The following is a 26,223-nucleotide window of genomic DNA, read 5'->3' as shown; positions in this document are numbered from 1 at the left end:
TTAACACTTCGTTTACTCATTTCTCAGGAAACATGTCTCACCCGAGGCCTTGGTTAGGGCTTGACCACTTCAACAAAGCTCCAAAGAGAGGTCGCTATACGTACCTGGAAAAAGCAATCAAGATTCACAACTGACAAGCGCCACTCTAACCGACCATACTAAAGACTTTAACCAAACCTCTTGTGTGCACCACTTTTAACACCTGCTCTCTGGGTACACAGGCACCTTGTATGAAGTCTTCAGCAAATGGAGTGATTGCTGATGCTCCTGCTTTCCTTTTTGAGGCTGTTCGATTTGGCTTCTCTAACTATTGACTGCCTATTTGTCTGGAAGAATGAATTGGATTTTAACAAGAAGGGGGGAACAGTATGTCCTAGACTTTTTTTGTTTTGTTTTGATTGGTTTCTTTTTTTTTTGTTTTTTGTATTATTTCGTTTTTAAAAGAATTGTTATGGCTAGAAAGCTGCTGCATTGTGAGGTGGAGGTGATGGGAAAAGAGGAGGTTATTTTTTTTGTTTTGTTTTTTGCAGAAGATGAAAAGGATATCTCCATCCTTCTGCAAAAATCACTGCAAATGGCTGAGGCCTTTGTGAGTTGCCCCAACATGGTCATCTCATTATCTGGTCCCTTAGTGCAACTAGTCAATTGTCATGTTTACACGCTTCTTTCTCACTTAGTTTGGTTAGAGAAATTCAGTTTGTCTTCTCTGGAAAATCCTGTATAATAAAATTAAAAGCCACAGCATCTGTTTTAAAAAATAAATGAAAATTAAATAAATTGTCTGAACTTCATCTTGCACGTTGGCACTTAATATCAAAGGTTTTACATTTCTCATCACTGTTAAATGTAATCTTTGGTTGGAGTTTGATTTGCATATCTTTTTGTGTTTCTCCCTCGCTTTCACTTATTTTTCTCCCCATTAAATAGTTTGTCCTTTCCTTAGCTCCTCTGTCAGTTGCTGTGGGATTATTCTGATTGGGTAGGAGGGAGATGTCATGTGCAGATGGCTCCTATTAATTGTACTGTTTGATGGCATGAGGCTGCAGACATATAGTAGACTGGTTCAGGACAGAGAAACCAGCATAAATGAACCAATACCAAATTTTTGTTTTCTTTAAGCACAGAAGAAATGCTCCCTAGTGCATAGTTGGCTTTGTAAAAACAACCATTAAAATTGTATATTTAAATAATGAACATGTAAAATTGAAAACACAAATTTGTTGGGTACAGATCAGTTCAGATGTTCATATTCATTGTGTGTAGTTTTATTTTGGATCCTCAATGTTTCATTTGGTCTTTATTTTTTCCTAAACTAATTGCAACAGTTTGTCTCGTTTAAGTGCAGTACAAAGATGACCTGCAGATCACATTTCTTTTTGGATTTTTTTTTATCCAGTCCTAATTCCTCCGTGTAGCAGCAGTGTACGACAACTCTTCCTGTATATTGCCTTTTTGCTGGAAAATGTATGTTGAATAAAATTTTCTATAAAAGCTTACAGCCATGGTCTGTGGAGAGTTGTGGCCTGTAACCCTTAAATGAGAAATCCCTGAAATTGTGATGCTGCACTTGTGTCCAATCACAATTAAAGGGATAGTTCACCATTTTACTCATAATTTTGTTCCAAACCCATAGGACAAGGGAGAATGACAGTCATCATTCACTTTCATTGTATGGGTGGAAAAAAGATGAAAATGAATGGTGACCAAGTCTGTCAATCTGCCAAATATCTTTTGTTTTCCACGGATGATAGTCATACAGGTTTGGAATGGCATGAGTGTGAGTAAATAGTAAATAATGTGAGAATTTTTCATTTTTGGGTGAACTATCCCTTTAGATATATTTCAGTGTGTATACAAACAATACAGGGGTCTAATGAAGGAATTGCACAAAGTCTGTTTTATTGTTACAACATTGAGTAATGATCCTTAGGCAAAAATATTTGGCTATATGGAAGGTGAGCTTTGACAATATAATTAAAATTAAAGGTGCTCAGTGATTATTTTTATTTTTTTTTCCCCACAGATAAGTTTTATCAAATGATTTAATAGTACTTCTGAAAACATCTTTAAAATTGTGTACACACACATGAGATGACTTAATTCATATCTGTATATCCAATATAGCCAGGTTTATTTTACATGGTGGCAGGCATGTCATATGATATAGCGAATATACACCTTATTCACTTTAAACGTGAATGAATGCGTGGCTCTCTCAACTTCAATGACATAAAGCTCCTAGATCTTATCATATCTTTGGACAGGGGGCTTGTTGTTGTGATGGTGGTTGTTGTTGTAGAAAGACTAAATAAATTGTGCCCAAGACAAAAAAATGTCCAAAACGGCATTTGCGAGTGGAGCCACGGCCAACCCTTGCTCTGCCACTTCAAGGCAGACGCCATAATTAATTTTTCGATTGAAAATGAGGCCGTGTGGGATAGAAATACAGTCTGTTTTATGGGTTTTACTCTACTGTTAAATACCTTGTTGAATGTTCAGCTGACAAAACATAAAAAATATGCTAAACTATAAATATTTCAGTGGTGGTGATCACGCTGTGATAATTAGACATGACTGGATATTTTGATATGTCCATTTGAATGGACTGTATCTCTATTTCAATAAAAAATAAAACAAATCATAAACTACTTGTGTTAAAATGACTCATGTTACCATTACATAATGCAAATCTATCAATGCCAGTCCTGATATTGGCCTAAATGTGTCATGGGGCATCTCCGCACATAAACCTTTAATCCAGTGGATGTGGTAATTATCAAAGACACTGCTTTATGCAAAGAAAGTACTTGTTTTGGTTATTGTCACAGAGGTGGACAGACACATCATCCACCTTAATCACACAAATCCATTAGAGAGAGAGAGAGTAGTAGTGTTGGAATTACGAACAGCATCGCTTCTTTTCAATATGAAGGATCTTGTTGCATTTTGGGCATGTGTGATAGACGTCTTTGAAGAACTTGTTAAAGAATGGAATCAGACAGCAGAATAAAATAAACCTGGAAAAGGGAACAAATTCACATTGATTTGGCTGGTACACACATGGTTTGAAAGTTTTGTTGGTTGCAAATTCAAACAGAAACTTACCCACACAGGATGAGAAGTAAGCACATCAGCCAGGCATAAACTCCCACTTTATAGGTGACATTGGTTAAGATTTGCTGTTGGCAGGTAGTGCAGTTGGTCATTCCTGGAGAGCGACCCAGATCGAATGACTCGTAGCTGACGTATTTGGTTTTGCCCTCAGCTGACGGGGACTGAACTACAAGAAAAAAAGTGTTTTAGGATCAATCAAGGTTTATTTATTTATTTGTTTAACCATGACATCCCATTGAGATTTAAAATCATCACAAATTAGGCCTATACCAGGCCAGCAAGGTGACAAATAGGTCATTAAAAATCCCAGGGCACTTTTTGTAACGAGTAGGGGTATAATGAAAATAGGGGATCTCTATTTAGTAATCCAAACCAGAATGGATGTTTTTCAACTATCCAATAGGATAGGGAATCGCTATGTAATAGGTAAATCATTGGAAACTGTCCATTTTTGTTCTGCAGAGACACCAGTCTCAGCAAGACAGCAATGGCCAAATACAGTACAAGATGTCCATAAATACCCCATAAAATGAAAATGGGAGTTTTGTGGATTTTAGTCTATGTATATTATCTTTTAAGCCATCAATATGCTGCTATACTCCTAAAAGTTAACCTTTAAAGTCTTTCTCTTCCTGTAAAACAGACAAAAAATGTTGATGACTCAACTTGCACTAGACAGATTTTTGTCCAATCAAATACGCTTTAGAATTAGAATATCCCTCCCTCTATACCACCTGCAACCTATATATTGGTAAGTAGCAAATCATGGTTCATGGATGTAATGTAACTAAAAGCTATTGTTTATTTAAAAAAAGAAAGCATCCAAACTTCCTGTTTCAATGGGAACTACACTCACTGAGAACTTTATTAGGAACTACTGTACCACCTACATATTCATGTGATTATTTAATCAGCCAATCGTGTGGCAACAGTGCAATGCATAACATAATGCAGATAGGGGTCTGGAGCTTCAGTTAATGTCAACCACAAGAATGGGGGAAAATGTGATCCGGCTACTCAGATAACCACTCTGTGCAATTGAAGTGAGCAGAATAGCATCTCAGAATGCACAACATGTCGAAACTTGAGGTGGATGGGCTACGACAGCAAAAGACCACATCTTTATAAGGGACCAAAACGTTCCTAATAAAGTGCTCAGTGAGTGTACGTGTCAACACAAGAATGAAAACTGCAATCTTCAATTTCATGGGGTCTTTAAAAAATATTGAAAAGCTCTTTACAATCAACAATTTTTCCCAGATAATTGCCAGGTAACAAACTCACCAGGTCTGGCTGATTCCATTCGCATTTGCATGTTACCGATGGTGGAGCTTTGTGGTGTGAACGGTGTGTGCACATGGTAGACCTTGACATTGTCACCCTTGTCCTCTACTGTTGATTCCAAGAGAAAAGATACAGATACAAATAAATATTTTTCCTCATAATTGTTTCGAGATTGCACCTTATGTCAGTCATGCAAACACGTTTTGGATTTCTTTAGTCTTAATCACTCCGTATGAGCCATACGTACTCAACGGATGATTCAAAGACTTACTTGGTATGATGTAGGGAGGTGGGTCGCCGGTTTTGTAAGCACTCATTCTCTCTTTGGCTGGGTTTAAACTGGTGGAAAAAGAAAAAATTAGAGTGTATATTAACTCTGTCCAACATTTACCTTCTTTAAGTTTTTTCATTACCACTCAGTACCACTTTATTTGCATTTGACTGTTTCCATCATTTAAATGTAGTGATTAAAGCAAAAAACTTAACTATTCCTGTAAAAGGACTGTATTTACAGCAATATCATGTTGTTCATGATTAATAATTGTGTAAGAGCTTCACTCTGAAGTTGCATCTTCTAATATGACGAATTACCTTCAAATCTAAACAGGATTTTTGTATTTCACTAGTTTACTCTGAGCCCCTCTAACCAAATAGAAGATCTACACACACATTTACAATAAATAGGTTGTTGATGCATAAAATGTCCATTAACATTTAAACTTTTTATGATTTTAGGTTAGAATGTATATGAATAAGTGAAAGTGTATATATAATTTGCTGTGACTGGTTACCATTTATCTTAATTGCATTGTGAATATTTGCATTCATTTTTTGTTTTTTAAATTACAAATATTTCATGTAGTCTTTCAGTTTATAATGTTTACATAAACTGCATTACACTGCATACTAACCATAATATCATTGGCAAAATGATGTTTAAAATAGATTTAGATGGTATATAGCATATTTATATTACAATGCATGACATGTCAACTTCTCTAAAAACAAAAATTTAAAAACTACCCATACAAATATACAAGAACATACTGTAAATAATCCCACGAAATGTATATCTTTTAGTGGAAGTACATTATTGGTATATGTTTTTTTGGGTGTGTATCAGTAGGAGGTGACCTGGAAACCTCAAACAGTCCAAATACGTCACCTATTTCACTTTATAATTGAGGCAAAACACAGAGCGTCAAAAGGCTTGTCCATTCATCGCTCCGATGAGCTTTGTTCAAAGCATTCACTGTGCTGCTTTTTTATTTAATGACGTATTCATTTCATAATCACTCATGTCATTTAGCAATCACAAAGCATAATATATAAACAAAATAAGGCATCGCAATTTACCTTCAGGTAAATCACTCTTTATTAAAATAGGATTGTTTCTGATTAAAGATAACGAGTACAGTAATAATTCTGCGATCTGACTGCACACAAACATTTTATCTGCTGTACACAATTTCGCAATAACTGTACAAATCTCACTAACAATTATCAAAACACTGATTTCCCCCATCAGTATTTTCTAAAAACTTGTACTGTCTTCTTATTAAATAACCATATTCAACAGCCACTCAATCTCTACCATTTAATGAATCACAAACTAAAAAACATTCATAAAATGAATCTTGAAGGAAACAAAAACACCATCAATACACTATTAAATTGGTTTGTTATTAATTTGTTTTGTGTAATCTCAGACCTACTCCTATATGATCATTAAGATAAATGACGGACCTAAATCCAGAAGCACTTCAAAACTCCACATTATAGTTTGTTGTAAAGAGAAATCTCTTACCTGTACTGTTGCGGCTGTTGCTGTTGGTTAGACTGAAACCAGTTTGTAAAGAGTTTCCAAGCTTTTCATAGTCACTGTGCTACTCCACCCCTTGCCTACTTAGAAGGCATTAACATATTTTTATATCTTGTATGAATGTACTTGTGACAGAAAGAGGAAGAAGGCTGTATTTTTTTCACATCTCATTCATTGAAATGCCTTGTTTTGTTGATAAAATGATATGAATGTAAACACTTGGTATTTCAAATTTCTGAAAATCCACTGATTTACTGTGCTATAATGTGAAACTGGCCTGAGCAGACAGAAAAACTGTAATCAGTAAATCAAAGTTTACATTTTATTGAATGATTACTTTGCCTTAAAGGAATACTTCAGGTTCAATAGAAGTTTAGCTAAGTCAACAGCATTTGTGGCATAATGTTGATTACCACAAAAATTAATATAGACTTTTCCATCCTTTTGTTTAAAAAAAGCATAAATCCAGGCTACAGTGAGACACTTATATTGGAAGTGAATGAAGTAAATCTGTAAACGTTAAAATACTCAGTTTCAAAAGTATAGCCACAAGACATAAACAATATGTGTTTGAACATGATTTTAGGGTGATAAAATCACTTACTGTAAGATATCTGATTGTAAAACTTTAAATGTTGCCATGACATTGTAATGCCATAAACCCTATGATCCCACTAAAATGATGATTTAAAGTTAACAGTTACTGAAATGAATATTATAATTATATATTGCACTCACTATACATATTTATTAGTATAAGACATGTACACCTAATAATTTATGCAATTATCTAATCAGACTAAATCAATAATGTGGCAGCAGTGCAATGCATAAAATCATGCAGACACAGGTCAGGAGCTTCAGTTAATGTTCACATCAACCATCAGAATTGAGAAAAATGTGATCTCAGTGATTTCTACCATGGCATTATTGTTGGTGCCTGATGGGCTGGTTTGAGTATTTCTGTAACTGCTGATCTCCTGGAATTTTCACTAACAGCAGTCAATAGAATTTACTCCAAATGGTGCCAAAAACAAAAAACATCCAGCAAGCGGCAGTTCTATGGATGGGAATGCCCTGTTGATGAGAGAGGTCAATGGAGAATGGCCAGACTGGTTCTAGCTGACAGAAAGGCTATGGTAACTCAGATAACCACTCTGTTCAATTTTAGTGTGCGGAATAGCATCTCAAAATGTACAACACGTCAAACCTTGTGGCATATGGGCTATGACAGCAGAAGACCACGTCAGGCACTTTATTTAGATCAAAGTGTTCTTAATAAAGTGCTCAGTGAGCATATATGTAACGTTTTGCTTTTTTACATTGTCCTGCTTTTTCTTTAATGACAGCATGCACTCGAGCTAACATGGACTCCACATGTGTGTTTCAACCCTGATGATCCATGTTGATAATCTGAGAATGTTACAAAGAGCATCTTGTGTTCTATAATGGAAGCAAGTAAATCTGACTTTTCATACAAAAGTACTTTAGATGGTCATTGTTACTGAAATTAACTAGAAATGTTCTAAAATGACCTAGAAATGTAATGTCATAACTTTAATTTGTTTTAAATATTAGAACTTTCCATTCATTCCAAGTTCGGTTTATTTTAAACATGATTTCAGACCCCATTACATCTTCCTTGCTAGTTTAATAATAATAATAAGTTTTATTTATATAGCGCCTTTCCAGAGCTCAAGGACGCTTTACAATAGACAAGCAACAATAAAGGCAGAGGACAAAGACAGCAGACAAAACAACAGCAGGTAGATAACAGTGAAGGTACAGAAAATGAGAAGGTTAGGTAGATGGGACAGCACCCAGCGGAAAAAAAAAAAAACAGTACAACTTAAGAGTTATAACATTCAGCAAATAAGTGAGTTTTGAGCATGGATTTGAATTCAGAGATAGTCTTAACAGAACAGAGTGATCGGGGTAGAGAGTTCCATATTTGGGTGCTACAACACTGAATGATCTGCCCCCATCGAAACAAGGCGATGCCGAGGGAACGACGAGAAGGCTAGAGTCGGAGGATCGTAGAGAGCGAGTCGGTGCGTAGGGGTGAAGCAGATTACAGAGATAGGAGGGAGCCAAGCCGTGCAGAGATTTAAAAGTGAGAAGGAGAATTTTGAATTTGATATTATTAGTTTACATAGATTATAAAGGAATCATGTATATACCATCACATCAGCACTAAAACTCACTTACACATAGATCTATATCTTTCAAACAAGGGCTAAGGGCTATGAACTGTTTAGGTTAATGGGTGAGGAGGCATGTGAGCTACGTGGTGGGTTTGGACTGGGTTTGATATCTGTAAATCCAGAACAGTTCACTCACACTTTGGGTGTGGCAGGGAGTGTAGGAGTATGTGCTGCTGATATCATGAGAGTAGGCTCGGCATTTCAGATGTGTCTCTTTGTGTGACATTCCTTTGACATTGCGGTCCAGCTCGTCCTGCAGCATTCCACCTGCTGTCACTAAACATGTTCTGTTCTAAAGTCTATTTCATTATAAGGTTACAACCCTTCCCTGTCATATCCGATGATAAGGCAGGCCTTACAAGTAATCTGTGATTTTCTTCAGGGATCTCGGCCTGCCCATTTCCTTTGGATGTCCACTGGAATGTCGAGATGTCACTATAAAACTGGACTTTTTATATATATAATGTACTGTGAGAAAGTCTATAAGGTAACCTGACAGAATCATGTTTAAAGCAGTTTATATAGAGTATAGGCAGATTTACTTGCTTTTTAAAGTATTATAAATGCATTTTTCTCAATAAAAGTATGAATTAAAAAATAGTAACAATATGGTTATACAGAATTTATTATGAGATGGCTTAATGATGTGTTTGATTCTTAAACCTTTGCTTACAGTACCATAGTCATTGCATGTAATTGCTATATTTCCAACAAAAACTTCCTTTAAAGAGCCCATATTATGCTAATCTACAGGTTCATAATTTTATTTTGGGGTCTACTAGAATAGGTTTATCTGCTTTAATGTTCAATTTTTCTCATACTGTATAATGCAGCTCACCTCTCTTCATACTCTGGCTGAAACGCTCTAATTTATCTCCTGTCTCTTTAAAGCCCCCTTTCCGAAAAGCCCAATCTGATTTGATTGGTCAGCTGGCCCAGCCCAGTCTCTTGTGATTGGTAACACCCCTTACCATAACCGAGTTTCAGCTCCCGAGTCTTCCTGAGCAGTTCTGTAAACACTATTCAACACTATTCGCGCGCGTGTGTGTGTGTGTGTGTGTGTCAGTCCAGTCTCTGAGTATTGAGGAGTCTGATGTGTGTGTGTGTGTGTGTGTGTGTGTCAGTACAGTCTCTGAGTATTGAGGAGTCTGATGGCTTGGGGGAAGAAGCTGTTACACAGTCTGGCCGTGAGGTCCCGAATGCTTCGGTACCTCTTGCCAGACGTCAGGAGGGTGAAGAGATTGTGTGAGGGGTGTGTGGGGTCATCCACAATGCTGGCTGCTTTGCGGATGCAGTGTTTTTTTGTAAATGTCTTTGATGGAGGGAAGAGAAACCCCGATGATCTTCTCAGCTGTCCTCACTATCCTCTGCAGGGCTTTGCGGTCCGAAACGGTGCAAGTCCCAAACCAGGCAGTGATGCAGTTGCTCAGGATGCTCTCAATAGTCCCTCTATAGAATGTAGTGAGGATGGGGGTTGGGAGATGTGCTTTCCTCAGCCTTCGAAGAAAGTAGAGACGCTGCTGGGCTTTCTTGGCAATAGAGCTAGTGTTGAGGGACCAGGTGAGGTTCTCCGCCAAGTGAACACCAAGGAATGTGGTGCTCTTGGCGATCTCCACAGAGGAGCCGACTATTGTCACTATGGTAACAGTGGCGTTGGTTTTTGCTGTTCCAGCTCTAGCCCGAATCCGATAATGAAAGTTTGGAAGAACAAGCTGATCGACCCGAACCACCTTCGCAAGCACGGCTTGAGGAAAAATTTCAAAGTGGTAAGTTTTAATTGTGTAGCTTTCTTACAAGTGCACTGTTGATTACATAATGCGTCACGCCATCCACTGTGACATCCACGCACAACTCGCCATACCCGTCAACACTCCAGTTTTTCACACCGCCCCCTCCCGTTTTCTTATTTCTCCCGGGAAACTCCCATAATTTGTATGGCCCAGACCTCGTTATATGAATAATCACATCAATATTTTATTCCAAGGTTGTCCAGTTGCCAGATATTAAATGAAACTTATCCTTCTCACACAATCGACACATCATACATACAAATGTCAACCCATTGTGACGTCAATCTGGCAACCCACAACCCAGTTGCGCTGTTAATATCTGCGCAGGTAGTAGACGCGGGAAGTTGAATCAAGCATCACTGGTAGATGGGAGGAGAAGGTTCAGGTAGTGCTCCGGCGAAAAAACTAAACAAAATATACATGTACATTTAACAACAGCTGGACGGAAGAATTTACTTTAATATATCGAAGCCATATCGACAATACCATGCCTTTTGCAAAGTGTGCCATTTTTATATCGGACACGGTGGGGAAAATGACGGTACTAAGCACATTAAATCATAGCGGCACAATTTGTATGTATTTTGCCTGCCTCTGCTAGGGTTGGGCGGATCGATACGAATGTATCGAACCTTCCGATACTGATGTAGTATCAAGAAGATTGATCCTCACATTAAAATATTGATTCTGAAGGTTTTTTTTAACTAGTGATCTTGTTATTTAGATAACGTGACTATTAATGCACCTCATAAGCTTCGAAGTGGAAAATAATAAATATTTGAGCGAATTGTTGCATGTCACCTGAACAATTATTTCTTCCGGCTCATCTTGACGCGCAGAAATGCTAAAATAAACTATCAGTCACAGACAGCACTCACCCTTTCAGTCACAGTGCTCGTTCAAAGGGGGTTCAGTGCTTTCCTGAGGGAATGACAGAAAAACAGTATCTGGAGTTATTCACACCAAGTGATGACATACCTAGACGTGACATGTTAAAACTTTGGCAATGATCTTTAATCCTCGTTAATAAATGATACCCTTTTGAAAACTATGGCTTTACTGTAGTAATATTGTATTAATAAGTAAGCAAGGTTTTGATAAAATTAACCATGGTTTTACTACAGCATTACTGTAGAATCCATATGGTAACATGGTTTTAGTAATAGTAACCATATAATAATATCTATGGTTAATTTTGTGGATTTATATTTTGCTTATACTTACACATTTTTAAAAGGTAAACAAAGCAGCCTAATCATTTTCTGCTTATACCTATAAATATATTTAAAAAAAAATTTAAGTAGCAACCTGGCCAATTTGGCTTATTAGGAGACATGGCTGGAGTAATTCAGCACGCCATGGGATTCAAATTTGCGACCTACCTGAGCTACCCAGGCCCCAACTTTGCAGACCTTTTAAACGAACAAAGAGTTATGTTACACACTAAAGGAAAGGTAAAATCCCCAAACGCGTAATAGGGCCTCTTTAACTTAACAAAGTATAGATTAGCTGAACCAGCTATGCAAGTGGTGAAATTTGCCAAATACAATATACTGTATATAGTATACTACACAGGACTGTTACTGTAGTAACTCAAGAAGGGATTATTTGGAATCCCTACTCTAAGTTGGCAGACATAAAAGCATTGTTTTGCCTTCACAAGGAAATTCAGCAAGCCATACTCCATCAAACTGGATTTTCAAGCTTTTATAAAAATGAATTTCAGAAAACTACAAAGAATGAGGTTAGACAATATGGAAACCCAAAAAGCTTTCTGCATCTGAGTAATAGTACTTAAAGAGGTCACTTTTTTAAGAACAGATCACGTCCCAAGGATTCACAGGAGATACAGGGAAATGCACAGAATATGGGAGTCATCAGTCATGAAGATGATTCAACCTGATGAGAAGAAATGGTATTGTAGGGCGTGTTGAAACTAATAAACAAGTCTTGAAGATAGAAGAACACGAAGAACAGATATAACTATGCAATGCCCACAAACATGTAATTATAGCCAGGGCAAGAACGTTTTCAAATGGGTTTTATTTTTATTCACTAAGTACACTCAAAAAATAAATAAATACAGATTTAAGGTGAAGCGTTTATGCAAATCATGCAAGACACATACAATAATTTACTACAGGACTATCCAAAGAAAGCCCATACAAATAACTGTTTTGTTTAAAAAATGAATAAAAATGTATTCTTATGTTACCGTTTTCTTTTTACAACCAAATAACGTTTATGACATTACTGTTTATTTATATTTATTCTTATTTTATGCAAAGAAAGCTGAACACAAGTTTTAAACAATTTCCCCCTTTTTTTTTCAAATGTCACCAGATTCCATGCAGAGGTGACCCATAAACTATGAATGACAAAAGTATGTATTACCATTGTGCTTGAGGACAAAGCTTTTTACTCCATTGTTCAAGAGGATTGTCTCTGTGATCACAATACTTTAATTTTCTCTGGATTCGAAATTATGTGTAACTGTTATTTCCTCACATCATGTGTGTTATTCATTGGACTGTTTTTGAATAAAATAATTAATTTATTATTTTTGTTCACATTAACTGGGATGACTGATTCCAGAAAAATCAATTTTCAGTAAATTACTAGTTACTGTTTGCCATAATTTCATAGCAATATAATAGTTAATTTATATTATTAAAGGATGATAACATTTGATAAATAAATTAATAAATGCTAAATTTATTCATTAAATTTACTGTATAGACCAAGATCATTAAATGATTGTAATGTAGCAGTATTGCAGAATCACAATGATTAGCTTAATTTGACTCTAGTTTGAGAAATAGACACCTCACATTTACTCAGCCAGGGTTGGGGAATACATGAAACAGGATTTTGTATTTAAAATACAAAATATAAGTAACTGTATTCCACTAGAGTTAAAATTGTAATCATTGGTATTTAGAATACAGTTACATTCAAAAAGTATTTTGATTAATGGGGAGATTACTGTGCATTTTATTTGAATTTGTTTCTTTTAATATTTAGTCCTTTCAGATGGAAAACATTTATACATATAAATGATGCGATACAAAGTGCATTTGAACAGCAGTGAAACACTTTTTTATGATGTGTTACATTCATACGAGCAGACAGAGAAGTACGTTTGAAGTAAGTTGCAGAAGAAATAGAAATAAACCTTGTGTAAATTGTCAGCTTTACGCTTAAGCTAAAATGCTATTTCTAGCCATTTTACATGCACACGTTACCAGGCACTATCATATTTTTTATCAAGAAAATTCATGTTAGATCACAATTTAGTTTTTTCATGTAAGACTTTTGATATTAGGACAAAAATGTTATTCTTGATAATAATTTTTGTATTGTATTCTGGTAAAAATATCTAAAAATCCTTAAAACAAGATCAATTTGATTAATCTTGTTTTAGAAACAACACTGCATAAGATATTTTGGTTTTTCAGAGAATGTATTTTTAACATGTGTATTTTGTCTTACTGTACTGGCAAAAAAATAAAAAATGTTATAGTCAAAACAAGTGAAAAAAGTGCTGAGTAATCTAAAGTATTTAGAATACGTTACATACCTTGAGTAATCTAACAGAATACTTTACAAATTCAAGTTTACAGCATGTATTCTGTAATCTGTAGTGGAATACGTTTAAAAAGTAACCTGCCCAACCCTGTTCTCAGCTGACAGCTTCATTGAATTCTACTCACTCAAGACCAGTTTCATGTACAACAGTAAAGAGAAGACTCAGAGGTGCAGGCCTTATGGGAAGAACTGCAAAGAAAAAGCCACTTTTGAAACAGAATAATAAAATATTAGAGTGGACAATAAAACATAGACATTGGACAACAGATAATTGGAAAAGAGTATTATGGATCTTAACCCCACTGAGATTTTGTGGGATCAGGTAGACTGTAAGGTGTGTGAGAAGTTCCCGACAAGAAGCAAGTGCTACAGAAAGTGTGGGGTGAAATGTCAGCTGAGAATCTGGACAAACTGACAGCTAGAATGCCAAGGATCTGCAAAGCTGTCATTGCTGCAAGTGGAGGATTTTTTGATGAGAACATTTTGAAGTAGTTTAAGAAGTTCTGAAAATGTTCACGTTATTAATGTCCTGACTATACAGTAATTGTGATCATTTGAATGTCAATTTGGTTATAAAAGTACCAATTTCTTTCCATAAGAGCAACATTTTTACATTATTCCAAACCTTTGGCCTCCAATATATATATATATATATATATACATATACATATATATATATGTGTGTGTGTGTGTGTGTATTTTTATATTATAATTATATTATAGTCCTCTATTACTATATTTTTTAAATAACATCTTGGACTGGAGCTGTCTTGCAGAAAAATAATTTCACTGCCTACCTTGTGTAATAGATGGCAGCTAGTCTAAGGTCTGCTCAGTGTCTCTCTCTGGATTGATTTCATTTAAATGGATTTTATAGTACTTTATTCCTTTTAAGTTGTAGTTTTCAAGTTGTACAAGTCATTTATATGGAAATTTCATCTTGAACTTTTAAGAAGATTGTGGACTACTATGAGTTTAAAAATGACACTACACCTTTGCTCTGAGCTAACTTTGCTAACCTGAGCCTGATCTTACTGATCCTATTAGCCCAGGCTAAACAGAGCTAGGCAAACGGGCTTGAGCCTGCTACATTCTCCTGGAGCTTGGGCTAACCAGCCTGAGCCTGCTACATCTTCCTGGAGCTTGGGCTAACCAGCTTGAGCCTGCTATATCCTCTTGGAGCTTGGGCTAATCAGCCTGAGCCTGCTACATCTTCTTGGAGCTTGGGCTAACCAGCCTGAGCCTGCTACATCTTCTTGGAGCTTGGGCTAACCAGCCTGAGCCTGCTACATCTTCTTGGAGCTTGGGCTAACCAGCCTGAGCCTGCTACATCCTCATTGGAGCTTGGGCAAACCAGCCTGAGCTTGTTACATTCTTTTGGAGCCTGGGCTAACCAGCCTGAGCCTGCTACATACTTCTGGAGTTAGGCTAGCGGGCCTGGCTTGCTTCATTTTTCTGGAGCTTGGGCAAACCAGCCTGGGTCTCACCCATCATCCTGGAGGCTAGGCTAACAGGCCTGGCCTACTACATTCTCCTGGAGCTTGGGTTAACAAGCCTAAGCCAGAAACATCATTTTGGAAGCTGGGCCATACTCGACAAGATAAACTGGTACTGTTATTAGTCATCTTTACTATTAGTAAATTAATGACGATGGCATCTTTTTTAATTCTAATTTTATTATCCCTGTTGGTCACTTGGAACTTGAAACCGGGCACTGATCCTAGCGTGAGTTGTTTTAATAATATGGTGGGCATACAGGAAACCTACTATAGTGGCACAAAAACCAGTATTGACATGCACCAGGAACCATTACACTTTTGTTGGAACCTGGACTTCTGGATGGATTTGTATTGGGATTTGCCTAAATTGCAAACATTTTTTGCTTTGTATAATCTGTCTTTCTCAATTAATGACAGGCATTACCTGGTTTCAGCATATGATAGGCCAGCTTTAAAATATGCTGTGAGGTGCAGACTGATTATTACACTACTCCTACTTCTATCTGGAAATGTGCAGCCCAATCCTGGCCCCTGTTTGCAATGTGTTTCGACCCCTGATGAATTTAAATCAATGCCTGGACTTAAATTTGTTCATCTAAATGTTCGCAGTTTACTACCCAAAATGGACATGGTTAGAATATGGATTGAATCTACAGATGCAGACATAGCGATAATTTCGGAAACATGGTTGAAGAAATCAATTACAAATGAAGATATAAAAGTACATGGGTATAATGTTTTTCGCAGTGACAGGCTGAAGAAAGGTGGTGGCGTAGCTATCTATGTTAAGTCAAGATTTGGTGCATCAGTTGTTTTGTCTGAGTCTCTCTGTAGGCAAATGGAGTTTTTGGCCTTAAATTTTGAAATATTTAAGTCCCTTTCAATAACTGTTGTGGGGTGTTATAGACCTCCGTCGGCCTCCAGGGAGGCTTTATCATCTTTAAAGCTTCTTTTGTCCAGACTAAACTATAGGGAACTTTTATTGGCCGGGGACTTGAATTGGGACTGGCTAAATGTTGTTTCTGATGAATTTAAATCTTTCTGTGATTCTATCAGTCTTAGCCAGTTGGTAAATGTACCTACAAGGCCTAATCTTAAAAATCCTGACAAATCTACTTTAATTGACTTGATTTTAGTCCCTCATAAATTTTTATCTATGGGTGTCTTTTGTAATGATCTGAGTGATCATTGTGTTATTGCTACTTCGAGAGGCAGTAAAATACCCAAATGTAAATCGCAAATTATTAGAAAGAGAAATTTGAAAAATTTTAATGAACAAGCCTATCATCATGATTTATCTTTGATTAACTGGGGACAGCTTGGCCTGTTGCCTGATGTTGAACTTGCCTGGACACTTTTTAAGGAGAATTTTGAGAATATTGTAAATAAACATGCTCCTTGGACAAAGCACAGAGTGAAGGGACGGAAAACCCTTGGTTTTCTCCAGAGTTGTCAGACATTATCCATCAGCGAAATGTGGCATGGGCTAAAGCTAGAAATGGTGATTCTGCCACTGACTGGTCCATTTTCAGACAACTAAGAAACAAATGTACCTCTCTTATTAAAAAGGCTAAATCAGAATATTATTTATCAGTCACAAGTGAAAATCTCAATAATCCACAGACATTTTGGAAAGTCATCAAGTCTCTATCTGTGAATAAAAGTAATGAAGCCCTCCCAAAATTTGTCTTAAAAACTCTCTCCCAGTCTACGACAGAGTTGATGTTTTAAATTGCTTTAATGAGCATTTTGTATCAGTTGGTTCTCTGTCCGAGTCGACAGGAGTAGTCGCTGTCACTCCATGCACATACTCCCCAGTGTTTTCTGGAGAGCTTTTTAATTTTGTTTCTTTTACTGTGCAGCAGGTGCATGGAGCTCTTAAAGCGTTAGATCACAGAAAACCTCCTGGACCAGATTTAATAGAGCCTTATTTTTTGAATAAGGCGGCTGATTTTGTTGCTGAGCCCCTTACAATTCTTTTTAATTTGTCAATTCAAAATAATGAAATGCCATCAGTTTGGAAGTCAGCTTTTGTTACTCCCTTGTTTAAAGGAGGTGATCCAGCAGTTTTAACTAACTATCGGCCTATATCTAATTTATGTGTTTTGTCAAAAATGTTAGAATCCCTTGTTTCAGACCAAATAAAAGAGTTTTTATACTCAAATGAACTTCTCTCTAAACTGCAATCAGGCTTCAGGAAAAAGCACAGTACCATCACTGCTGTTACAAAAGTAATTAATGACATACTTGTCGCCCTTGATAGAAAGCAATTCTGTGCATCACTTTTTCTTGATCTGTCGAAAGCTTTTGACACAGTGGACCATACTGTTTTTCTTTTAAAGCAAAAAAGCAGCTAGTCACTGCAACATTTTTATCTGTCTTAGATTATGGTGACCTGGTGTATAGGACCGCTTCAGCACAATGTCTGCATAAGATTGACACTGTTTATCATGCGTCTCTGAGATTTATTACGAATTGTAAAAATTTGACCCATCATTGTGAATTATATTCCAGAGTGGGATGGCCATCGTTGTCCAACAGGAGATCAGGGCATTGGCATGTTTTTATCTATAAGGCCATGCTTGGTCTGTTGCCATCCTACATCAGTAGTTTAATCACATGAAGAAGTGTTGGTTCTTATTCATTGCGATCAAATGATCACTTGCTGCTCTTTGTTCCATTTGCCCAAACAGAACTGGGGAAAAGGGCTTTTGTCTACTCCGCTCCTTCTGCATGGAACTTTTTGCAAAAAGACTTGAAATTATCTGAACTCATTTCCTTAAATGCTTTTAAGTCCAGATTGAGAGAACCTGAATTGACCTGTTTAAATTGTAAATGTTTTTAATTATTTGTGTTGTATAACCTTTATAAATGTAATTGATTGTGTTTTTGCTGCCTCTTGGCCAGGACTCCCTTGAAAAAGAGGTTTTTAACCTCAATGGGACTTTCCTGGTTAAATAAAGGTTAAATAAAAAAAATATGTGTGACATAATAAAAAGACATATGACGTATGACAACACACAATATCATGTATTGCAGATTGTATGATCAGACTTGAGGATCAATCACTGAACTTTATTCTTCTCACTACTTACAGTGCAAGAAAATCTTGCATTTGCTTTGCACTAAAAAAGGACTATCCAAAGAAAGCCCATACAAATAACTGTTTTGTTTAAAAAATGAATAAAAATGTATTCTTATGTTACCCTTTTCTTTTTACAACCAAATAACGTTTATGACATTACTGTTTATTTATATTTATTCTTATTTTATGCAAAGAAAGCTGAACACAAGTTTTAAACAATGTCCCCCTTTTTTTTTCAAATGTCACCAGATTCCATGCAGAGGTGACCCATAAACTATGAATGACAAAAGTATGTATTACCATTGTGCTTGAGGACAAAGCTTTTTACTCCAAATTGTTCAAGAGGATTGTCTCTGTGATCACAATACTTTAATTTTCTCTGGATTCGAAATTATGTGTAACTGTTATTTCCTCACATCATGTGTGTTATTCATTGGACTGTTTTTGAATAAAATAATTAATTTATTATTTTTGTTCACATTAACTGGGATGACTGATTCCAGAAAAATCAATTTTCAGTAAATTACTAGTTACTGTTTGCCATAATTTCATAGCAATATAATAGTTAATTTATATTATTAAAGGATGATAACATTTGATAAATAAATTAATAAATGCTAAATTTATTCATTAAATTTACTGTATAGACCAAGATCATTAAATGATTGTAATGTAGCAGTATTGCAGAATCACAATGATTAGCTTAATTTGACTCTAGTTTGAGAAATAGACACCTCACATTAACTCAGCCAGGGTTGGGGAATACATGAAACAGGATTTTGTATTTAAAATACAAAATATAAGTAACTGTATTCCACTAGAGTTAAAATTGTAATCATTGGTATTTAGAATACAGTTACATTCAAAAAGTATTTTGATTAATGGGGAGATTACTGTGCATTTTATTTGAATTTGTTTCTTTTAATATTTAGTCCTTTCAGATGGAAAACATTTATACATATAAATGATGCGATACAAAGTGCATTTGAACAGCAGTGAAACACTTTTTTTATGATGTGTTACATTCATACGAGCAGACAGAGAAGTACGTTTGAAGTAAGTTGCAGAAGAAATAGAAATAAACCTTGTGTAAATTGTCAGCTTTGCGCTAAGCTAAAATGCTATTTCTAGCCATTTTACATGTACACGTTACCAGGCACTATCATATTTTTTATCAAGAAAATTCATGTTAGATCACAATTTAGTTTTTTCATGTAAGACTTTTGATATTAGGACAAAAATGTTATTCTTGATAATAATTTTTGTATTGTATTCTGGTAAAAATATCTAAAAATCCTTAAAACAAGATCAATTTGATTAATCTTGTTTTAGAAACAACACTGCATAAGATATTTTGGTTTTTCAGAGAATGTATTTTTAACATGTGTATTTTGTCTTACTGTACTGGCAAAAAAATAAAAAATGTTATAGTCAAAACAAGTGAAAAAAGTGCTGAGTAATCTAAAGTATTTAGAATACGTTACATACCTTGAGTAATCTAACAGAATACTTTACAAATTCAAGTTTACAGCATGTATTCTGTAATCTGTAGTGGAATACGTTTAAAAAGTAACCTGCCCAACCCTGTTCTCAGCTGACAGCTTCATTGAATTCTACTCACTCAAGACCAGTTTCATGTACAACAGTAAAGAGAAGACTCAGAGGTGCAGGCCTTATGGGAAGAACTGCAAAGAAAAAGCCACTTTTGAAACAGAATAATAAAATATTAGAGTGGACAATAAAACATAGACATTGGACAACAGATAATTGGAAAAGAGTATTATGGATCTTAACCCCACTGAGATTTTGTGGGATCAGGTAGACTGTAAGGTGTGTGAGAAGTTCCCGACAAGAAGCAAGTGCTACAGAAAGTGTGGGGTGAAATGTCAGCTGAGAATCTGGACAAACTGACAGCTAGAATGCCAAGGATCTGCAAAGCTGTCATTGCTGCAAGTGGAGGATTTTTTGATGAGAACATTTTGAAGTAGTTTAAGAAGTTCTGAAAATGTTCACGTTATTAATGTCCTGACTATACAGTAATTGTGATCATTTGAATGTCAATTTGGTTATAAAAGTACCAATTTCTTTCCATAAGAGCAACATTTTTACATTATTCCAAACCTTTGGCCTCCAATATATATATATATATATATATATATATATATATATATATATATATATATATATATATATATATATATATACATATATATATGTGTGTGTGTGTGTGTATTTTTATATTATAATTATATTATAGTCCTCTATTACTATATTTTTTAAATAACATCTTGGACTGGAGCTGTCTTGCAGAAAAATAATTTCACTGCCTACCTTGTGTAATATGTGTGACATAATAAAAAGACTTATGACGTATGACAACACAAAATATCATGTATTGCAGATTGTATGATCAGACTTGAGGATCAATCACTGAACTTTATTCTTCTCACTACTCACAGTGCAAGAAAATCTTGCATTTGCTTTGCACTAAAAAAGGATGTTTAGTTAACGTAATTAAAATGAGCTATAGAAGCACAATTCTACAGTAGAACATTTTGTCACTACTTGATTTCACTGCATTCTATCCAATTAAATTTGTAAAACTGAAGTTTAATTAATCAAGTTTAGACAACATAAATACATTTTGTGGCATTGATGAAACTGGTAAGGGGATTTCCATTTCCCAGCAGGCTTTGTATGGGACTGGATGGGGTGACCAAATGTTGAAATGAAAAGTTATGTTATGTGTTTTTGAGCCATGAGAATAGGAGGTGATTTGTTCATGTTTAATGGTCTTTTATGTTGGTATTTAAAAGAGTGTCTGTTAGGCTGGCGTTTTGGGCATTACCATTGTATTGAAGATTGGCTCTTATGCTTCGATTGAGGATGGACTTTCTATTTCAAGAGTTTGATTCAATTGCTGTTTAGCTCTGTATGCAGTATATATCAAGTTGAGAGTGAAATAGTTTCTCTGTCCTTACGCTTGCACACCTGGCAAACATAATAATTTGGACCTACCTTAATTAAAATTAAACATTAGTAAATTTAGTTTGATGAACCAAATAAAGTTGAGTTAAAACTACTACAGTACAATAATTTGACCTAATCCAAGGAAATAATGTTGACTGAATGAAACTGACTTAATCTGAATGAAAGAATTTAAATTGATTGTAAAAGGTTTCTCAAATTCAATTAAGTAAGTGTTATGTCTTCATTTTTCAGGTTGGTAAAAGTTGAACAGTTAATCAAACAAGAAATGAATGCTTCTCAACGTTGAGAACACAATTATTAACAAAAACAACAACAACAACATAAATGACACTAACAACAACAATAATAATAATAATGTCAAAACTGTTAAATAATAATAATAATCACAATTTTACAGTGTATTCAGAAACTGCTAGTAAACAAAACCACACAGAAGGATCCTGACATGAAGACAAACATGGCAACTCATGACACAAGACTTTTGACTGCAGTTAGACACACAGTGTACATGTCCCAATTCCAATTCACTTCTTTTAAACTTTTGCATTTTCAACAACAAAAAAACACACACGCACACACACACACACACACACATGTTGTGTTTCCATGTTTTATGGGGACTTTCCATAGACATAATGGTTTTTATACTGTACAAACTATATATTCTATCCCCTAAACCTAAACCTAACCCTCACAGAAAACATTCTGCATTTTTACATTTTCAAAAAACATAATTTAGTATGATTTATAAGCTGTTTTCCTCATGGTGACCGACAAAATGTCCCCACAAGGTCAAACATTTCGGGTTTTACTATCCTTATGGGGACATTTGGTCCCCACAAAGTGATAAATACACGCTCACACACACACACACACACACACACACACACACACACACACACACACACACACACACAGCAGCAGCAATAAAACCATTTTCAAACACTGCCAACAAAAGGGGGATTTTACATCTCAAATGTTAATAACCCCAATTTAAATAAATAACCATTCTCACCAAATTGTGTTAATGATCTGACCTTCTCAATATTACATGTGTTTCATGCAGGCCTGGATATAAGGGGGTGCTGGGGTGGGCTTAACCCCCCAAATTATCGCTATGCCCCCACAAGCGCAATTGAAGCAAAGGGTTGAATTGTATTGTCATGATGCTAACCCTAACCCCAAATCTAATTAAATGTGCTGTAACTGAAGACATGTGCATTTTATCCTGAAAGTCAATTTCTTATTTATTTTTTAACTGCACTGAACTAGATTGGCTTCAAGTGTAAACTGAGCTCAGTTGAATTCATTGATTTCAACGCTGAATGTGAATATCTGAGATTAAATAGATCTTGGTGGTAATGGTCTTCAACTCTAAAGTTAGTGCCAAAGCAATCACAGCCAGTGTGGATGGGTAATTTTCTCAAACTGTTATGGGTATCTGTTGTGGTTGTTGGTTGAACAAAGAATGCATTGTCAAAAACTGAAACATGATCTATGACTGCAGAACTGTGGTGTAAAGTGCACATTTTCCATTGCTAAGCAACGGTAAGTGTCACGCATCATATTTAAACTCTTGACTTTGATTTCAACTAAGACTTGGTTTAAAATCCCTTTACAACACAACTGCATATTTCACTGTAACTGGGAGTTGAACATATACATTTGGCACATATGTGGTCCAAAAGTCTGAGACCATATACAAAATCTAGGATTTAATACAAGAAATAAGGACTATTTAAAATTCTGCACTATTTCTAGGTGACTAATCAAATGTAAGAAATGTTGTGACCATGTTTTTTTGTACAAAAAGTATTCCATTGAAGCTTCCATTCTCAGAACATGCTGGGATAAAATGGATCATCAGGTTTTCCACAAACTTATGGAGTCCATGCCATCTTAAGTACATTAAATTCATGGTAAGTTTCCAATTCAACTTTTCACTTAATTTATTTACTGGAGATAACAAGTTGAGGGTGCAAAGTCACATATACCTTAGCCAGTTAATTGGCAAATATTTATAATTGCTTGTCTATCCATGTTACTGCATATGTGTGTGTGTTAATTAGGAGGTTTTATGTTTGGTCTGTGAAATTCTTTTAGTTTTTATTTCCATGTTGGCTACTGACTGCACCAAAGAACATAAAATATAATTCAGAATATTCAGGGATGGGACGGCATTTCATTGCACACCTTAGCAAACTGCTTTTTTCAAACCAAACTGGAAAGAAACCAGAATCCAATTGGCCAAACACCAGGTAGTGAGGAGGTAAATGCAAGTTTCCATAAGTAGAAATACCACCAGAAATCTTTTCCTGCTTATAATCTTCCAGCAGATGCCTCTGATCTGTTCAAAGAGAGGAGGACTAACAGAAACACAAAAGCCATTCTTCAAAAGACTGAGGAGGCTGAACCAGTATTGTTATTTGTCTGAACATTATGTCTACTAAAAATATTTGTTTGTGTTCAGCAGAAGAAAAAATGACATACACATCTTTGATGGCATGAGTCAATGATAAGAGAATTTTCATTTTTGGGTGAACTACCTTTTTGTATTTTTAAAAATGTATTTGTCATGAGCTAGTGAAATCAAGAATTTTGTTTTTAAATTCTGAAAATATTAAGAGGAAACATGCATTTTCCCTTATACATTCATATGTATTTTAACCTACAGTTTTGATATTGATAAGTTAATGGGCATGTCATGCTTCAAGTATCCATTCATCTGTAATGTTTGATTGTTGTAATCCTAGTTCAAGAGATTTCAACAGAGGACCCACACACACAACCAGAGAGCATTGCTGAAAACAATAACATTCCCTACAGTTTAGACAATCAATTCCAGTTTTGAGCAGGCAGTTTGAGAGAATCTCTAGTGAGGTCCGCTTGTTCAAAGCTACAACAGAGCACAACCTGAATTCCCTTAAATCCTGGACAAAGAATCGACATAAAAAGACCAAGAGGCTTGATTCAAAGCTGACCAACATGATGAAAGCTCTAAGGGAGAACAACCAGCTCAACATCAGGCCAATCCAAAGGCAGATCAGTGCTCTTTAACCTGAGTCATGAGATCGGGAAACAGCAAATTCACACTGGCTTTTTGGAATCCCTGAGGAATCAAGTTCAAGTTTGGATGCATGACTTTAAGGACTCTCTTAAACAGTGTCAGAGCTAGGGGTCAAAGCCGTTACTCATGTAAAAATTGTGTTCACTTGGCATTTGTTTTTTGCAGACCTAAATAAATAAATAAAATTGAGTTAAGTAGGCCTAATAAGACAAATGTCAGACTACAAAAGGCTTTATGCCATTAAAAATCTAATAATGATAATATATGATTCTTCAAGTATGCCGTGTCCTTGATGCTGCTTTTCCCATCTGCTTCCAGTGAAAACTAAGTCACCTTCCATAGGAGTTTCCTATCTAGGATTCATGAAATCTATATGCGCTTGGCTGAAAGTAGATGCAAAATATGTTGGAGTAATTATTTCCTTTGCAACAGAGAACAATATCCTCGTTTTCTATGGCTGGAATTCCAGGATTCTAGGAACTATGTACTTTGTGAATGGGGATCCAGCATATTGTGAACTGTCTGTGGAAAAATATCTACTGGATCCAAGTTCTAGAAGAGTTATGAGATTCCTCCAGAGGGCTCTGTTTTCCTGGGGCAGGAGCAGGACTCTCTTGGAGGGAGCTTTGATTAAGTTGAGGTTTTAGTGGACAGACTGGCTGGCTTTGCAATGTGGACTCTGACCCTGAGCCTGGTGAGGTATTTGGCTTGGCCACTGGCAGAGGGGTGCCATGAGGAACAGTGCTCAGCCTGGATAATGTAGGCCAGTTGTTTTTGGCTCTGCGCAACATGTAACCTATGAGTGTCTGGAACACTGCTTGTAATGGGACAAACCTTAAAACCAACAACTGTAGAGTTTATAAACATTCAGCAAAACATATTAAAACATTTACCAGTAACAACCAGTGAGCCTGTGCTATAAACTGTATAAATTGTATTTTCATGTATTATTTAAACGGTATAGTAAAGTGCCATGTAGGCCCTATTATATTTAAACTCTTCACTTTTGATTTCAACTAAGACTTGGTTTAAAATCCTTTTACAACACAACTGCATATTTCACTTTGTGATATAAAACTTCAACTAGACACTTCTGGAAAAATGTGCATAGTATTTAATTTTATGAACACTATTATTTGCATGATTGTAAAGTTAGAGCTGCTGTAAGGTTGTATTTGAATACCACACATAAAATGTCCCTACTACCTAACAGATATCAATAAAATAGGTGTGCTGAGAAATAACAGCCCTAAGCTTTGTAAATAGCAAACAAGAATCTGACAGCGGCTCTCGCCTGTTAGCCAATCAGAAAAAAATGGAGGCAGCTCTCTGCCAATGTTGACATTTTAGGGCGGGACTAACGGTTTTCCCAAGAATGGAAGAGGAGGGGCACTTTGTTGAATCTGTCAATATTTTTGCGATTCCCTTTGCTACCGTTAGTGGCGCAGAAATCGCTTACAGCAGCTTTAATATGACCAAAACTCCTCTAAAATATGATATATTATTAGATATCTTTCATTTAAACAACATAAATACAATTCTAAGAGTGTTTTTTTTAGATGCCACGTCAGGTTAAAAACAACGTCAATTATTTTAAGCACGTCTCGAGGCACTGTGTCTAGCCTTTTTTAATGCAAGAAGGCATCTATTGAACAGTCCACAGAGTTACCGTTTAGCCCGACTATTTCACCCAATATGGCGGACGTTGATGAGGTAGCCTTGACTTAAAGGCAAAAGAGCCTATTATCTTTTACAGACATCAGCAGTAAGTTAACTTGA

General features: G+C 35.8%; 4 protein-coding genes across 9 annotated transcripts in view; 3 read left to right on the top strand and 1 right to left on the bottom strand.

Annotated features, from left to right (window-relative positions):
* The window catches only part of LOC127652693 (ubiquitin carboxyl-terminal hydrolase 7), a 34,764-nt gene extending 33,028 nt beyond the window's left edge, over window positions 1–1,736 (top strand). For all 4 annotated transcript variants that reach the window (XM_052139000.1, XM_052139001.1, XM_052138999.1 and 1 more), the window contains exon 31: window positions 28–1,736. In XM_052139000.1, coding sequence (XP_051994960.1) covers window positions 28–134 — 107 coding nt within the window. In that variant the 3' untranslated portion in view covers window positions 135–1,736. The remainder of the gene's footprint in view (window positions 1–27) is intronic.
* A 138-nt stretch (window positions 1,737–1,874) lies between these two features.
* On the bottom strand, window positions 1,875–6,292 carry LOC127652694 (lipopolysaccharide-induced tumor necrosis factor-alpha factor homolog). The gene is made up of 5 exons (XM_052139002.1): window positions 6,206–6,292; window positions 4,670–4,737; window positions 4,399–4,506; window positions 3,106–3,280; window positions 1,875–3,017 (listed from the first exon to the last, which is right to left on the bottom strand). The coding sequence occupies exons 2-5, from the start codon at window positions 4,713–4,715 to the stop codon at window positions 2,900–2,902; spliced, it is 447 nt and encodes a 148-aa protein (XP_051994962.1). The 5' UTR covers window positions 4,716–4,737; window positions 6,206–6,292; the 3' UTR covers window positions 1,875–2,899.
* Window positions 6,293–9,594: 3,302 nt separating this feature from the next.
* Window positions 9,595–18,776, top strand: LOC127653445 (uncharacterized). Of its 3 annotated transcripts, none has more exons than XM_052140135.1 (2): window positions 9,595–10,190; window positions 18,636–18,776. In XM_052140135.1, the coding sequence occupies exons 1-2, from the start codon at window positions 9,624–9,626 to the stop codon at window positions 18,657–18,659; spliced, it is 591 nt and encodes a 196-aa protein (XP_051996095.1). In that variant the 5' UTR covers window positions 9,595–9,623; the 3' UTR covers window positions 18,660–18,776. The 3 variants fall into 3 exon arrangements, with proteins under 3 accessions (XP_051996095.1, XP_051996093.1, XP_051996094.1); XM_052140133.1 differs by having other exon boundaries at window positions 17,995–18,776; XM_052140134.1 differs by lacking the exon at window positions 18,636–18,776 and adding an exon at window positions 12,558–12,621.
* Window positions 18,777–23,650: 4,874 nt separating this feature from the next.
* Window positions 23,651–25,268, top strand: LOC127652342 (pentraxin-4). Its single transcript, XM_052138457.1, is given in 11 exon segments — window positions 23,651–23,818; window positions 24,131–24,172; window positions 24,175–24,222; window positions 24,225–24,430; window positions 24,432–24,539; window positions 24,643–24,658; window positions 24,722–24,810; window positions 24,812–24,972; window positions 24,975–25,130; window positions 25,133–25,215; window positions 25,218–25,268. Coding segments are annotated over 11 exon segments (1,128 nt in total).
* Window positions 25,269–26,223: the final 955 nt, after the last annotated feature.

This window comes from Xyrauchen texanus, chromosome 12 (assembly GCF_025860055.1).
Source record: "Xyrauchen texanus isolate HMW12.3.18 chromosome 12, RBS_HiC_50CHRs, whole genome shotgun sequence".
Taxonomy (NCBI): domain Eukaryota; kingdom Metazoa; phylum Chordata; class Actinopteri; order Cypriniformes; family Catostomidae; genus Xyrauchen; species Xyrauchen texanus.
The sequence above is the reverse complement of the archived record's forward strand: the minus strand, read 5'-3'. Positions and strand labels throughout refer to the sequence as shown.

What these genes read in the sequence shown, in the direction of transcription:
- LOC127652694 (XM_052139002.1), bottom strand. Translation starts at nt 4,715, where the DNA reads ATGAGTGCTTACAAAACCGGCGACCCACCTCCCTACATCATACCAA. An exon ending in AATGGAATCAGCCAGACCTG is followed by an intron (nt 3,281 to 4,398) that starts GTGAGTTTGTTA and finishes TTTTTCTTGTAG; the next exon opens with TTCAGTCCCCGTCAGCTGAG. An exon ending in TTACTTCTCATCCTGTGTGG is followed by an intron (nt 3,018 to 3,105) that starts GTAAGTTTCTGT and finishes TCCCTTTTCCAG; the next exon opens with GTTTATTTTATTCTGCTGTC.
- LOC127653445 (XM_052140133.1), top strand. Translation starts at nt 9,624, where the DNA reads ATGCTTCGGTACCTCTTGCCAGACGTCAGGAGGGTGAAGAGATTGTGT. An exon ending in TGAGGAAAAATTTCAAAGTG is followed by an intron (nt 10,191 to 17,994) that starts GTAAGTTTTAAT and finishes TTGCCCAAACAG; the next exon opens with AACTGGGGAAAAGGGCTTTT.